This window comes from Salvelinus sp. IW2-2015, unplaced genomic scaffold (assembly GCF_002910315.2).
Source record: "Salvelinus sp. IW2-2015 unplaced genomic scaffold, ASM291031v2 Un_scaffold1795, whole genome shotgun sequence".
Classification (NCBI taxonomy): Eukaryota; Metazoa; Chordata; class Actinopteri; order Salmoniformes; family Salmonidae; genus Salvelinus; species Salvelinus sp. IW2-2015.
Genome location: NW_019943168.1, coordinates 151,707 through 168,246, shown reverse-complemented (window position 1 = coordinate 168,246; position 16,540 = coordinate 151,707). Strand labels below are relative to the sequence as shown.

Genomic DNA, 16,540 nt, shown 5'->3' with positions numbered 1-16,540 from the left:
GGTAGAGGTGTGTAGCTGGGGGAAGGTAGAGGTGTGTAGCTGGGGGAAGGTAGAGGTGTGTGGCTGGGGGAAGGTAGAGGTTTGTAGTATTAGTGTAAAGTATAATCACACAGGAATGACACAGGAATTTCCCAGTTTACTGCACCTTTCCCAGTTTACTGCACCTTTCCCAGTTTACTGCACCTGTCTATGTAGCGGGTTGTCTATTGTATCAATGTGGCTTGTCACTCACTGTCACTGTCTAGGTGCACGATATTACGTACATCCGCTGGGCAGAAGTTATATACTCCAAGAGTACCACTATACATGTAATGAAATGGTCCAGCCGTGAAATGGGGAACCTTTATCAGTGTTTCCTGGTTCAGGTATGGTCATTGGAAAAGTATTTTTGGACCTCTTCTTCCCTCTCCTCCTCCTGTCCCGTCTCATCTCTCTGTTGTCTCTCTCCAGATTGCCAAGCTGAGGCAGCAGCTCCAGCGGAGTAAGCACAGCAGCCGTCACCACAGAGACAAGGAACGCAAATCACCATTCAATGGGAACCATGCTGCTCTCCACCAGGTGTGAGCAGGGCGAGGCCAGGGACCCATAAAGCCATAGAGAATAGATAGAAATGGTCTAGGCCTGATTCAACTGCTGTAATTGGGATTATTTACATGAAATCGAGATCTCCACTGTTACAAAAGGACTCAAAGCAGATTCAGATTTAGATTCAGATTTAGATTTATATTCAAATTCAGATTCAGATTTACATTCAGATTCAGGTTTAGATTTAGATTTAGATTGATTCAGGTTTAGATTCAGATTTAGATTTAGATTCAGGTTTAGATTCAGGTTTAGATTTAGGTTTAGATTCAGATTTAAATGCAGGTTCAGATTTAGGTTTAGATTTGGATTCAGGTTTATATTTAGATTCAGGTTTAGATTCAGATTTAGATTCAGTTTTAGATTCAGGTTTAGATTTAGGTTTAGATTCAGTTTTAGATTTAGATTCAGATTTAGAGTCAGGTTTAGATTTAGATTTAGATTCAGGTTTAGATTTAGATTCAGGTTTAGATTCAGATTTAGATTCAGGTTTAGATTCAGGTTTAGATTCAGATTTAGGTTTAGATTCAGATTTAGATGCAGGTTTAAGATTAGATTCAGGTTTAGATTCAGGTTTAGATTCAGATTTAGATTCAGGTTTAGATTCAGGTTTAGATTCAGGTTTAGATTCAGATTTAGATTCAGGTTTAGATTCAGATTTAGATTCAGGTTTAGATTCAGATTTAGATTCAGGTTTAGATTCAGGTTTAGATTCAGGTTTAGATCCAGATTTTGATTTAGATTCCCATTGGCGTAATAGTTGCAGATGATCTTGAACATGCTTGTTTAAAGGTGAAAGCCTTCCTCTTTCAGTAAACTGTGTTACTGGCGTTAAGCTTTCACTTGTGGAGCTCTGGAGATGCCACCTGCTAAGAGGCTTATAGTCAGTGGGGAGAGCAAAGCGTGCCTTGATTTGTGTGTGTGTCAGGGCCTAATGGCTTTAATGCAGGGAAACTGAAATCCGTCTTACCTCATTTCACCGGTGCAACTAGAGGCGAAAAAACTCTAGATCACCTTTACTACACACACTTTGTAGCAAGCAGCACTGAACCATGAATGAGAGCACCAGCTGTTCCGGACGACTGTATGATTCACGCTCTCCGTAGCCGATGTGAGTAAGATCTTTTAAACAAGTCAACATTTACAAGGCCGCAGGGCCAGACGGATTACCAGGACGCGTACTCAGAGCATGTTCTGACCAGCTGGCAAGTGTCTTCATTTACATTTTCAACCTCTCCCTGTCTGAGTCTGTAATACCTACATGTTTCAAGCAGACCAGCATAGTGCCTGGGTCCAATAACACCAAGGTAACCTGTCTAAATGACTATCGTTCTGTAGCATTCACGTCCGTAGCCATGAAGTGCTTTGAAAGGCTGGTCATGGATCACAACACCATTATCCTAGAAACCCTAGACCCACTCCAATTCACATACCGCCCAAACAGATCCGCAGATGACGCAATCTCTATTGCACTCCACACTGCCCTTTCCCACCTGGACAAAAGGAACACCTATGTGAGAATGCTGTTCATTGACTACAGCTCAGCGTTCAACACCATAGTGCCCACAAAGCTCATCACTAACTGAACACCTCCCTCTGAAACTGGATCCTGGACTTCCTGACTGACCGCCCCAGGTGGTGAGGGTAGACAACAACACCTCCGCTACACTGACCCTCAACACAGGGGCCCCTCAGGGGGCTGATTGTGTACTATAGGAAAAGGGTGACCGAGCACGCCCCCCCCCCCATACACATCGACGGGGCTGTAGTGGAGCAGGGCGAGAGCTTCAAGTTCCTCGGTGTCCACATCACCAACAAACTAACATGGTCCAAGCACACCAAGACAGTTGTGAAGAGGGCACGACAACGCCTTTTCCCCTCAGGAGGCGGAAAAGATTTGGCATGGGTCCCCAGATCCTCAAACAGTTCTACAGCTGCACCATCGAGAGCATCTTTACTGGCTGCATCACCGCCTGGTACGGCAACTGCTTGGCATCCAACCACAAGGCACTACAGAGGGTAGTGCGTAAGGCCCAGTACATCACTGGGGCCGAGCTCCCTGCCATCCAGGACCGCTATACCAGGCGGTGTCAGAGGAAAGCCCCAAAAATGTTCAGACTCCAACCACCTAAGTCATAGATTGTTCTCTCTGCTACAGCACGGTAAGCGGTACCGGAGTGCCAAGTCTGGATCCAACAGGACCCTGAACAGCTGCCATCCCCAAGCCATAAGACTGATAAATAGTTAGTCCGGGTAGCTATTTGGTTAACTATTTAACTATCTGCATTGGCCTCTTTTTGCACAAACATTTTTTACTCATCACAGACACTGCTGTTACAGTTTATTATCTATCCTGTTGACTAGTCACTTTATTCCTAGTTATATGTACGTATCTACCTCAATTACCTCGTACCCCTGCACATCCGCTCAGTACTGGTACCCTGTGTATATATCCAGGTTATTACCTCGTACCCCTGCACAGCGACTCAGTACTGGTACCCCGTGTATATAGCCTGGTACCCAGTGTATATAGCCTGGTACACCGTGTATATATCCAGGTTATTACCTCGTACCCCTGCACATCCGCTCAGTACTGGTACCCTGTGTATATAACCTAGTTATCATTACTCAGTACTGGTACCCTGTGTATAGCCTGGTACTCATTATATATAGCCTTGTACCCCGTGTATATAGCCTGGTACTCATTATATATACCTGTACCCCTGTATATGCCTGTAACCGGTAGTATATAGCCTGGTACTGCTTATATAGCCTGTACCCGTGTATAAGTGCCTGTAACCGTGTGTATATACCTTTAACCGTTGTATATGCCGGGTACCCAGTGCTATATAGCTGGTACCCCTTAGCCTGCTAACCGGTTGTATATAGCCTGGTAACCGTGTATATAGCCTGGTACCCCTGTGTATATAGCCTGGTACCCTGTTGTATATAGCCTGGTAACCGGTGTAATAGCCCGGTACCCAGTGTATATAGCCTGGTAACCGGTGTATATATCCAAGGTATCATTACTCAGTACTGGTACCCTGTAATACCTGGTACTCATTATATATAGCCTTGTACCCCGTGTATATAGCCTGGTAAACCGGTGATTAGCTGTTACCTGTGTATATGCCTGGTACCCCCGTGTATATAGCCTGGTACCGGTGTATATAGCCTGGTACCCAGTGTATATAGCCTGGTACCCTGTGTATATAAGCCTGCTAACCGGGATATAGCCTGGTAACCGTTATTAGCCTGGTACCCCTGTGTATATAGCCTGGTACCCCGTGGTATATAGCCTGGTAACCGGTGTATATAGCCTGAACGTATATAGCCTGGTACCCAGTGTATATAGCCTGGTACCCTGTGTATATAGCCTGCTAACCGGTGTATATAGCCTGTAACCGGTGTTATATAGCCTGGTACCCCTGTGTATATAGCCTGGTACCCTGTGTAATAGCTCGGGTAAACCGGTATCGGTACCAGTGTATATAGCCTGGTAACCGGTGTATATATCCAAGTTATCATTACTCAGTACTGGTACCCTGTATATAGCCTGGTACTCAGTGTATATAGCTGGTAACCCGTGTATATAGCCTGGTAATCTGCGTATATAGCCTGGTAACCTGGTATATAGCCTGGTAACCTGTGTATATAGCTGGTAACCGTTTTTTATAGCCTGGTACCCAGTGTATATAGCCTGTACCCGGTTATATAGCCTGGTACCAGTTATATAAGCTGGAACGTGTATATATCAAGTTATCTTACTCACTGTGTATTTTTATATTACTGTGTTATTACTGGCTATTATTTCTCTGCATTGTTGGGAAGGGCCTGTAAGCAAGAATTTCACTGTTAGTCTACACCTGTTGTTTACCAAGATGTGGACAAATAACATTTTGTTCTTCACGAGGGGTGAACTAGCCAGGTAGACAGACCTCTCTACATGAGGGGTGAACTAGCCAGAGGGACAGACCTCTCTACATGAGGGGAGAACTAGCCAGGTGGACAACACTCTCACATGAGGGGTGAACTAGCCAGGTGGACAGACCTCTCTTCATGAGGGGTGAACTAGCCAGGTAGACAGCCTCTCTACATGAGGGGTGAACTACCAGGTGGACAGACCTCTCTACATGAAGGGGTGAAATAGCCAGGTGGACAGACCTCTCTACATGAGGGTCAACTAGCCAGGGACAGACCTCTCTACATGAGGGGTGAACTAGCCAGAGGGACAGACCTCTCTACAGAGGGGTGACTAGCCAGGTGGACAGACCTCTCTACATGAGGGGTGACTACCAGGTGGACAGCCTCTCTACATGAGGGGTGAACTAGCCAGAGGGACAGACCTCTCTTCATGAGGGGTGAACTAGCCAGAGGGACAGCCTCTCTACATGAGGGTGAACTAGCCAGGTGGACAGACCTCTCTTCATGAGGGGTGAACTAGCCAGAGGGACAGACCTCTCTACATGAGGGGTGAACTAGCCAGGTGGACAGACCTCTCTACATGAGGGGTGAACTAGCCAGGTGGACAGACCTCTCTTCATGAGGGGTGAACTAGCCAGGTGGACAGACCTCTCTACATGAGGGGTGAACTAGCCAGGTGGACAGACCTCTCTACATGAGGGGTGAACTAGCCAGAGGGACAGACCTCTTCTACATGAGGGGTGAACTACCAGGTGGACAACGTCTCTTCATGAGGGGTGACTAGCCAGGTGGACAGACCTCTCTACATGAGGGGTGCACTAGCCAGGAGACCTCTCTACATGAGGGGTGCACTAGCCAGGTGGACAGACCTCTCTACATGAGAAGGGGTGAACTAGCCAGAGGGACAAGACCTCTCTACATGAGGGGTGAACTAGCCAGGTGGACAGACCCTCTTCATGAGGGGTGTAACTAGCCAGAGGGACAGACCTCTCTACATGAGGGGTGAACTAGCCAGAGGGACAGACCTCTCTACATGAGGGGTGAACTAGCAGGTGGACAGACCTCTTACATGAGGGGTGAACTAGCCAGGTGGACAGACCTCTCTACATGAGGGTGAACTAGCCAGGTGGACAGACCTCTCTACATGAGGGTGAACTAGCCAGGTGGACAGACCTCTCTACATGAGGGGTGAACTAGCCAGGTGGACAGACCTCTCACATGAGGGGGTACTAGCCAGAGTGACGACCTCTCTACATGAGGGGTGAAACTAGCAGGTGGACAGACCTCTCTCATGGGGTGAACTAGCCAGGTGGACAGACCTCTCTTCATGAGGGGTGAACTAGCCAGAGGGACAGACCTTCTACATGAGGGGTAACTAGCCAGGTGGACAGACCTCTCTTCATGAGGGGTGAACTAGCCAGGTGGACAGACCTCTCTTCATGAGGGGTGAACTAGCCAGGTGGACAGACCTCTCTACATGAGGGTGAACTAGCCAGGTGGACAGACCTCTCTACAGAGGGGGATGCGAGGGACAGACTCTCTCATGAGGGGTGAACTGCCAGAGGGGACAGACCTCTCTACATGAGGGTGAACACCAGGTGACAGCTCCTGTAACTAGCCAGGTGACAGACTCTCTCATGAGGGGTGAACTTGCCAGGTGGACAGACCTCTCTTCATGGTGATGCGGGAGCTCCTAATGCAGGGTGAAACTAGCCAGGTGGACAGACCTCTCTTCATCGAGGGGTGAACTAGCCAGGTGGACAGCTCTCTTCATGAGGGGTGAACTAGCCAGGTGACAGACCTTCTTCATGAGGGGTGAACTAGCCAGGTGGACAGACCTCTCTACATGAGGGGTGAACTAGCCAGGTGGACAGACTCTCTACATGAGGGTGTGAACTAGCAGGTGGACAGATCTCTTCATGAGGGGTGAACTAGCCAGGTGGACCTCTCTTCATGAGGGGTGAACTAGCCAGGTGGACAACCTCTCTTCATGAGGGGTGAACTAGCCAGGTGGACAGACCTCTCTTCATGAGGGTGAACTAGCCAGAGGTACAGACCTCTCTTCATGAGGGGTGAACTAGCCAGAGGGACAGACCTCTCTACATGAGGGGTGAACTTCCAGGTGGACAGACCTTCTTCATGAGGGGTGAACTAGCCAGGGGGACTGACCTCTCTTCATGAGGGTGAACTTGCCAGGTGGACAAACCTCTCTTCATGAGGGTGGAACTTGCCAGGTGGACAGACCTCTCTTCATGAGGGGTGAACTAGCCAGGTGAACAGACCTCTCTACATGAGGGGTGAACTAGCCAGGGACAGAACTCTCTCATGAGGGTGAACTAGCCAGGTGGACAGACCCTCTTCATGAGGGGTGAACTTGCCAGGTGGACAGACCTCTCTTCATGAGGGGTGAACTAGCCAGTGGACAGACCTCTCTTCATGAGGGTGAAATAGCCAGGTGGACAGACCTCTTCTTCATGAGGGTGAACTAGCCAGGTGGACAGACCTCTCTACATGAGGGGTGAACTAGCCAGGTGGACAGACCTCTCTACATGAGGTAAACTAGCCAAGTAGACAGACCTCTCTACATGAGGGGTGAACTAGCCAAGGTGGACAGACCTCTCTTCATGAGGGGTGAACTAGCCAGGTGGACAGACCTCTCTTTCATGAGGGGTGAACTAGCCAGGTGACAGACCTCTCTTCATGAGGGGTGAACTAGCCAGTGACAGACCTCTCTTCATGAGGGTGAACTAGCCAGGTGGACAGACCTCTCTACATGAGGGGTGAACTAGCCAGGTGGACAGACCTCTCTACATGAGGGTGAACTAGCCAGGTGGACAGACCTCCTCTACATGAGGGTGAACTAGCCAGGGGACAGACCTCTCTACATGAGGGGTGAATAGCCAGGTGGACAGACTCTCTTCATGAGGTGAACAGCCAGTGGACAGACCTCTCTTCATGAGGGGTGAACTAGCCAGGTGGACAGACCTCTCTTCCATGAGGGGGTGAACTAGCCAGAGACACGACCTCTCTTCATGAGGGGTGAACTAGCCAGAGGACAGACCTCTTTACATGAGGGTGAACGTCCAGGTGACAGACCTTCTTCATGAGGGGTGAACTAGCCAGGTGGACAGACCTCTCTTCATGAGGGTGAACTTCCAGGTGGACAGAACCTCTCTCATGAGGGGTGAACTAGCCAGGTGGACAGACCTCTCTTCATGAGGGGTGAACTAGCCAGGTGAACAGACCTCTCTACATGAGGGGTGAACTAGCCAGGTGGACAGACTTCTCTTCATGAGGGGTGAACAGCCAGGTGGAAGACCCAAGGTCGTTCCAATGAGTGGAAAGCCAGGGGACAACTCTCTACATGAGGGGTGAACTAGCCAGGGGACAGACCTCTCTACATGAGGGTGAACTAGCCAGGTGACAGACCTCTCCATGAGAGTGAACTAGCAGGTGACAGACCTCTCTTCATGAGGGGTGAACTGCCAGGTGGACAGACCTCTCTTTATGAGGGGTGAACTAGCCAGTGGACAGACTCTCTACATGAGGGGTGAACACTACCAGGTGGACCAGACCTCTCTTCGGATGAGGTGAACTAGCCAGGGGACAGACCTCTCTCATGAGGGGGAACTAGCCAGGTGGACAGACCTCTCTACATGAGGGTGAAACTAGCCAGAGTGACAGACCTCTCCATGAGGGGTGAAACTAGCCAGAGGGACAGACCTCTCTACATGAGGGTGAACAGCCAGGTGGACAGACCTCTCTTCATGAGGGGTGAACTAGCCAGGTGGATGAACTCTCTTCATGAGGGTGAACTAGCCAGGTGGACAGACCTCTCTCATGGAGGGTGAATTAGCCAGGGGACAGACCTCTCTTCATGAGGGGGAACTAGCCAGAGGACAGACCTCTCTACATGAGGGTGAACTAGCCAGGTGGACAACCTCTCTTCATGAGGGGTGAACTAGCCAGGTGGACAGACCTCTCTTCATGAGGGGTTGAACTTGCCAGGTGGAACAGACCTCTTCATGAGGGTGAACTTGCGCAGTGGACAGACCTCTCTTCATGAGGGTGAACTAGCCAGCGTGACAACCTCTCTACATGAGGGTTGAACTAGCCAGGTGGACAGACCTCTTCTGTCATAGGGGTGAACTAGCCAGGTGGACAGACCTCTCTTCATGAGGTGGTGAACTAATGCACAGCGTGGACAGACCTCGTCTTCATGAGGGGTGAACTAGCCAGGTGGACAGACCTCTCTTCATGAGGGGTGAACTAGCCAGGTGACAGACCTCTCTTCATGAGGGGTTAACTAGCAGGTGGACAGACCTCTCTTACATGAGGGGTGAACTAGCCAGGTGGACAGACCTCTCTACATGAGGGGTGAACTAGCAGGTGGACAGACCTCTTCTACATGAGGGGTGAAACTAGCCAGAGGGCAGACCTCTCTTCATGAGGGGTGAACTAGCCAGGTGACAGAACCTCTCTTCATGAGGGTGAACTAGCCAGGTGGACAGACCTCTCTTTCATGAGGGTGAACTAGCCAGGGGACAGACCTCTCTTCATGAGGGGTGACTAGCCAGCGTGGACAACCTCTCTCATGAGTAACTAGCCAGGTGACAGACCTCTCTACATTGAGGGTAAACTAGCGCAGGGACAGACTCTCTACATGAGGGTGAACTACCAGGTGGACAGACCTCTCTTCATAGGGGTTGAATAGCCAGGGTGACAGACCTCTCTTCATGAGGGTGAACAGCGCTAGGGTGGGACAGACCTCTCTTCATGAGGGGTAACTAGCCAGTAGGACAGACCTCTCTACATGAGGGGTGAACTAGCCATGTGGACAGACCTCTCTACATGAGGGGTGAACTAGCCAGGTGGACAGACCTCTCTACATTGAGGGGTGAACTAGCCAGGTGGACAGACCTTCGTCAGTAATGCGTGAAGCCCGCAAGGGCTGAACTAGCCAGTAGACAGACCTCTCTTCAATGAGGGGTGAACTGCCAGCGTGGACAGACCTCTCTCATGAGGGGTTGAACTTGCCAGGTGGACAGACCTCTCTTCAGAGTGTGATACGGAGCTGCATACAGGCAGTACTGCCGTGGAACAGACCCTCTTCTGAGGGGTGAGACTAGCAGGTGCAGCCAGTGGAGCTAACAGACACCACGCAACGGACCTCTCGTGCTCCTCTCTCCCTCCCTCTTTCCTCGCGCTCTCCTCTCTTCTCCGCTTCCTTTTCCCTCTCTTTCCTTTCTCTCTCCCTCTCCCTCTCTCCTACTCTCTCCCTCCTTTCCTCTCTCTCTTCCCCTTTCTCTCTCTCCTCTCTCCTCCCTCTTTCCTCTCGCTCCCTTTCTCTCTCTCGCTCTCTCTTCCTACTCTCCTCTCTCTCTCCCTCTCTATCTGCCCCCTCTTTCTCTCTCCCCTCTCCTCTCTTCCTCCTCTCTCTCCTCTCTCCTCTCTCTAGCTCTCGTCTCTCCCTCCCTCTTCCTCCCTCTCTCCTCTCTCTTCTCCCTCTGCCTCTCTCTTCCCCTCTCATCTCTCCTCCCTTCTCGCCTCTCCATCCCTCTCCTCTGTCTCCCTCGCCTCTCTCCCTCTCTCTCTGTTTTGTGTTTGACCATGAAATTAGTGCAGCATGTGTAATGTCTCCCTCCTGTCTTCCTCAACGTGCAGGCGAACATTAACAGCCACACTCTGTTCAGCTTCCCGTTGTGTTGGTGTGTGTGTGTGTGTGTGTGTGTGCATGCGTCAGGTGGTGTGTGTGGTGCAGCGTTCAGTGCTGTGCGTGTGTGTGTTACGCGTGAGTGTGTGTGCATGTCCAAGACTCGAGCACCATCTGTCGCTGTGCTGGGCTCATTCCCTCCTCTACTGAAATCTTATTACACACACACACACACCACACAGCACCACACACACACACACCACACACACACACACACACACACACACACACACACACACACCACACACACGTTTGCAATTTACTATCCTTGTGAGGACTCAAAAACTCCCTTCTCTATAGACCAAGTCGAGTGGCATCGGCCCTACGTATAGCTCTATGATAAGCAGTACTTATTTAAAACAGGTTTTAACTATTCAGTATTCGTCTGAACTCTGCAGTTTACTTTGGGGTTGAAAACGATCCGTATATGATTATGGGAAACAAATGTCTTGTCCCCCCCCCCCCCCCCCCCCCCCCCCCCCCCCCCCCCCCCCTAAAAAAGTGTTTTAGTTATAACTGAGGCAGAGATGTTCTGAAAAGATCGTAACGTTACTAAGTAAAACACGGTTGCTTACATTTACTCAAGTAAAACAACAGTAGCCCTTGAAAGTACTTCAGTAAGATAACAAAGTATCCGTCAGAAAACGACTCATATATTACAACCTCATGGTGAACTGGATACTACTTCGAGTCACTAGTACACCTCATCGTAACTGGAACTACTTCAGTACGATTACACCTCCCATGGTGAACTGGTATACTACTTCAGACTAGTTACACCTCATGATGAACTGGGATACTACATTCAGACTAGTACACCTCATGGTGAACTGGGATACTACTTCAGTACTATTAACCTCATGGGTAACTGGGATTACTTAGCTTAACAGTATAGTTACACCTCAGTGGGTGAACTGGACACAAGGCATTTCAGCAACATTAACCCTGAGGAGAACTGGCAACAAGGTCATCAGGCAACATTACCCTGGAGAGAACTGGCACAAAGGTCATCAGCAACATTATCCTGGAGAGAACTGGCAACAAGGGCATCAGCAGCATTACCCTGGAGAGAAACTGGCAACAAGGTCATCAGCAACATTATTACCCGAGAGAACTGGAACGAAGGTCATCAGCAACTTATCCTGGAGAGATTCTGCAACAAGGTCATTCAGCAGCATACCCTGAGAGAACTGGCAACAAGGACATCAGCAGCATTACCCTGGAGAGAACTGGCAACAAGGTCATCAGCAGCATTACCCTGAGAGAACTGGCAACAACGTGCATCAGCAGCATTACCCTGGAGAGGAACTGGCAACAAGGGCATTCAGCAGCATTACCCGTGGAGGAACTGGCAACAAGGTCATCAGCAACAATTACTGAGAGAACTGGCAACAAGTCATCAGCAACATTACCCTGGAGACATCTGGCAACAAGTGTCATCAGCAGCATACCCTGGAGAAACTTGGCCAACAAAGACATCAGCAGCATTACCCTGAGGACATCTGGCAAACAAGGTCGAGCAAGCATACCCTGGAGAGAATTGGCAACAAGCTCAGCAGCAGCATTACCCTGGAGAGATCTGGCAACAAGGGCATCAGCAGCATTACCCTGGAGAGAACTGGCAACAAGGTCATCAGCAGCATTACCCTGGAGAGATCTGGCAACAAGGGCATCAGCAGCATTACCCTGGAGACATCTGGCAACAAGGTCATCAGCAACATTACCCTGGAGACATCTGGCAACAAGGTCATCAGCAACATTACCCTGGAGAGAACTGGCAACAAGGGCATCAGCAGCATTACCCTGGAGACATCTGGCAACAAGGTCATCAGCAGCATTACCCTACATCAGCTGATATCTCAAAGTGCTGTACAGAAACCCAGCCTAAAACCCCAAATGGCAAGCAATGCAGATGTAGAAGCACAGTGGTTAGGAAAAACTCCCTAGAAAGGCAGGAACCTCTGAAGAAACCTAGAGAGGAACCAGGCTCTGAGGGGTGGCCAGGCCTCTTCTGGCTGTGCCAGGTGGAGATTATAACAGTAATAATCTCCACCTAATCCAGAAGTGACGAGCGTGGATACATTTTTGGACAGAGAGGTTCTGATTTTTGCAATGTTACGTAGGTGGAAAAAAGCCGTCCTTGAAACAGTCTTGATATGTTCGTCAAAAGAGAGATCAGGGTCCAGATTAACGCCGAGGTCCTTCACAGTTTTATTTGAGACGACTTTACAACCATCAAGATTAATTGTCAGATCCAACAGAAGGTCCCTTTGTTTCTTGGGACCTAGAACAAGCATCTCTGTTTAGTCCGAGTTTAAAAGTAAAACATATGCAGCCATCCACTTCCTTATGTCTGAAACACAGGCTTCTAACGAGGGCAATTTTGGGGCTTCACCATGTTTCATTGAAATGTACAGCTGTGTGTCATCCGCATAGCAGTGGAAGTTAACATTATGTTTCCGAATGACATCACCAAGAGGTAAAATATATAGTGAAAACAATAGTGGTCCTAAAACGGAACCTTGAGGAACTCCGAAATTTACAGTTGATTTGTCAGAGGACCAACCATTCACAGGAGACAAACTGATATCTTTCCGACATATAAGATCTAAACCAGGCCGGAACTTGTCCGTGTAGCCAATTTGAGTTTCCAATCGATGGTATCAAAAGCATTACTAAGGTCTAGGAGCACGAGGACAGATGCAGAGCCTTGGTCTGACGCCATTAAAAGGTCACTTACCACCTTCACGAGTGCAGTCTCAGTGCTATGAGGGGTCTAAAACCAGACTGAAGCGTTTCGTATACATTGTTTGAGAAGAATGGGAAATTCGATATAGACCGATAGATTTGATATTTTCTGGGTCAAGGGTTAGCTTTTCAAGAGAGGCTTTATTACTGCCACTTTTAGTGAGTTGTGGTACTTATCCAGTGGATAGGGAGCCGTTATTATGTTCAACATAGGACCAAGCATGGGACCGTTCCTCCCCAGAGAGACTGGGCTGGATGGGGCCGTTCCTCCCCAGAGAGACTGGGCTGGATGGGGCGTTCCTCCCCAGAGAGACTGGGCTGGATGGTGCCGTTCCTCCCAGAGAGACTGGGCTGGATGGGACCGTTCCTCCCCAGAGAACTGGGCTGGATGGACCGTCCTCCCAGAGAGGACTGGGCTGGATGGGACCGTTCCTCCCAGAGAGACTGGGCTGGATGGGGCCGTTCCTCCCCAGAGAGACTGGGCTGGATGGGACCGTTCCTCCCCAGAAGACGACCACTCAGGCAGGTGGAGTTGTATGGCTTCCACTCCTGAACCACTCAGGCAGGTGGAGTTGTATGGCTTCCACTCCTGAACCACTCAGGCAGGTGGAGTTGTATGGCTTCCACTCCTGAACCACTCAGGCAGGTGGACTTGTATGGCTTCCACTCCTGAACCACTCAGGCAGGTGGACTTGTATGGCTTCCACTCCTGACCATTCAGGCAGGTGGAGTTGTATGGCTTCCACTCCTGAACCACTCAGGCAGGTGGACTTGTATGGCTTCCACTCCTGAACCACTCAGGCAGGTGGACTTGTATGGCTTCCACTCCTGAACCACTCAGGCAGGTGGAGTTGTATGGCTTCCACTCATAAACCACCAACACCTCTCTCTCTCTCTGTCTCTCTCTCTCTCTCTCCAGGCCCCAATCCCAAAGACTGTCCTGATTCCCATCAAGTCCTCTGTGTCTCGGTTCCGGAACAGTGTGGAAGGGCTGAACCAAGAAATAGAGAGGATCATCATCTGTGACGCAGGAGACGAGCTACACCCCCACCGTGTCCCCGCGGACGCCGCGCGCCCCCACCGCTGTCCCAACGCCCCTCCTCCCCTTCAATCATATCCCAGTGCTACAGTAGCTCCGCTTTCCGCAGCATCAACACCCAGACACCCCAGGGTGGGAGAGGGGCCAGTGGAGGTGCGTGTCAGTAGCCACAGTAACCGCTCCGAGTCCGTCTCCCCCTCCTTCCTGACCGTTCCCACTGACACGGAGACGACGGGGGAGAGAGGGGAGACGGAGTGGGAGAGAAGCCCCTTGCCAATGATGATGAGCTCCTAACGGACTGCAGAGAAAAAAGGTGAGGACTGCCCTCGGGAACCAAAATACTAGCAGAGACCCTCTCTCCCTACCTACTACCTATTTATACTTAAAACATTTTTCTACACAACTTGTACAGTGTTGGTTTCATGAGCTGAAATGAAGATTTCCAGACATTTTTCAAATGCACAAAAACCTTATTTCTCTCAAAATGTGTTTTACATCCCTGAGCATTTCTCCTTTGCCAAGATAATCCAGCCACCTGACAGTGTGTAGCATATCAGAAGCTGATTAAACGCTTTTCAGAGAAGCCAATGTCGACGTACTTCGCGCGGCCAGAGAAGACAAAGAAATTTCCAGACCTGTCACTCCAAAAGCTCTTGTTCGGCCTCAGATCAAGCTAGACACCCCATTCCACCTTCCACTCCTGTTGACATCTAGTGGAAGGCGTTTGAAGTGCATGCATATCTATAAATATTGGCAATTGAATAGGCAGGCCCTGGAACAGAGCATCGTTTTTCAGATTTTTCACTTCCTGTATGGAAGTTTGCTGCAAAAGTGGAGTTCTGTTTTACTCACAGATATAATTCAAACAGTTTTAGAAACTTGAGAGTGTTTTCTATCCAATAGTAATAATAATATGCATATTGTACGATCTAGAATAGAGTACGAGGCAGTTTAATTTGCGCACAATTTTTTCCAAAGCGAAAACAGAGCCCCCCTATTGACAAGAAGTTGTGACGTTAACGTGAGTGACTCGTCAGTAGCTTATCGAAACAGTTAAGAGACGTTATTTTGACTCCCTAATTTGCATACCAGTAGGCTTTTTGGCATTTACCTGCAGAAAACATTAAATGAGGATGGTGAATCCTCCTCAGCACAGGAGGCTGGTGAGGGGAGGACGGCTCGTATTATTGTCCAGGAACAGAGCAAATGGAACGGCATCAAACACCTGGAAACCATGGAAACCAGGTGTTTGATGTATTTGATACCATTCCACTGATTCCGCTCCAGTCATCACCACGAGCCAGTCCTCCCCAATTAAGGTGCCACCAACCTCCTGTGGTCCTCACTGCAGGAACAATAGGTAGGCTAGTGGAGATATAGCCTCAGTCTGGTCCAAAATACGATCAAATAAAACATATGTAGATGTTTTAAAAGCTAATGATACTCTTATGGTATTTACAGATATTGCTATAAGGTTTACTGATTTAAGCAACGTGTTGACAATGGAGCGGTCAACTGGTGTTTTCTGTGTAGCAAGGCTCATGATTAACACCAGCTTCGTTCTTCAATCATACCTGTATTACAGATAGCTGAGAAAATACATCTGAAAAGGAAGCTTGAAGCAGACTCCCACAGGAAGTCAGCAGACTCCCACAGGAAGTCAGCAGAAGTTAGCCGACTCCCACAGGAAGTTAGCAGACTCCCACAGGAAGTTAGCAGACTCCCACAGGAAGTTAGCAGACTCCCACAGGAAGTTAGCAGACTCCCACAGGAAGTTAGCAGACTCTCACAGGAAGTCAGCAGACTCCCACAGGAAGTTAGCAGACTCCCACAGGACTTAAACATTTAATTTCGCTGTGTATTTTGGATGGAATCAAGGCATTAAAATGTGCTAGAGGCCATCAAAATAGAGCTTGTTCGACAAAAAAGTCTTAACCTTGGGGGGGGCTTGCCCCCCCGAACCGGAGGAGCCTGGCTGGCTAGCTTTTTATTTGGCTGGCTACTCCATGTGCTTGTGGAAAACACTGTGCCGCCCATGCTGATAACTGATCATGTGTGTTATAATTACTCATAATAACAATGACTTTTCCCAGACCTCGGGCCCAGCTCTCCGCTCCCTAAATACGCCTCCTCTCCTAAACCCAACAACAGCTACATGTTCAAACGAGAGCCTCCTGAGGGCTGCGAGAGAGTCAAGGTCTTCACCGAGGAAACACAGTCAGTACTTTTTACTCCTTCTCATATCAAAGAGCACGTTGTTGTTTCTTAACGTCTTCTTCTTGTTCAGCCTTCATCTCTCTCAGTAGTGCCGGAGCCTGCAGAGCATTAAGCCTTGAGATGATGATAATGACCTCAGACTAGCGGAGTCAGAATGTGCTGTTTATGTTTAGTGACACTTCTGTTCTCTCTGTGTGTTCACGGTTGTCCTCCTCTCCTCTCTTCTTGCCTCCCCTCCTCTCCCCTCCTCTCTTCTCCTCTCATTTGCTCTCTTCTCTTCTCTCCCCTCTCCTTTCTTCTCCCCCCCCTCTCCTCTC

The 16,540-nt window shown here is 49.2% G+C and overlaps 1 protein-coding gene across 1 annotated transcript in view; it reads left to right on the top strand.

Moving 5' to 3' along the window:
• Positions 1-450: 450 nt before the first annotated feature.
• Positions 451-16,540, top strand: part of LOC112071996 (protein FAM117B-like) — a gene marked incomplete at its 5' end in the record, with an annotated part of 17,721 nt that continues 1,631 nt past the window's right edge. The window contains 7 exon segments of the mRNA XM_070439595.1: positions 451-558; positions 13,887-14,025; positions 14,028-14,145; positions 14,177-14,235; positions 14,238-14,319; positions 15,102-15,169; positions 16,100-16,227. Coding sequence (XP_070295696.1) covers positions 451-558; positions 13,887-14,025; positions 14,028-14,145; positions 14,177-14,235; positions 14,238-14,319; positions 15,102-15,169; positions 16,100-16,227 — 702 coding nt within the window.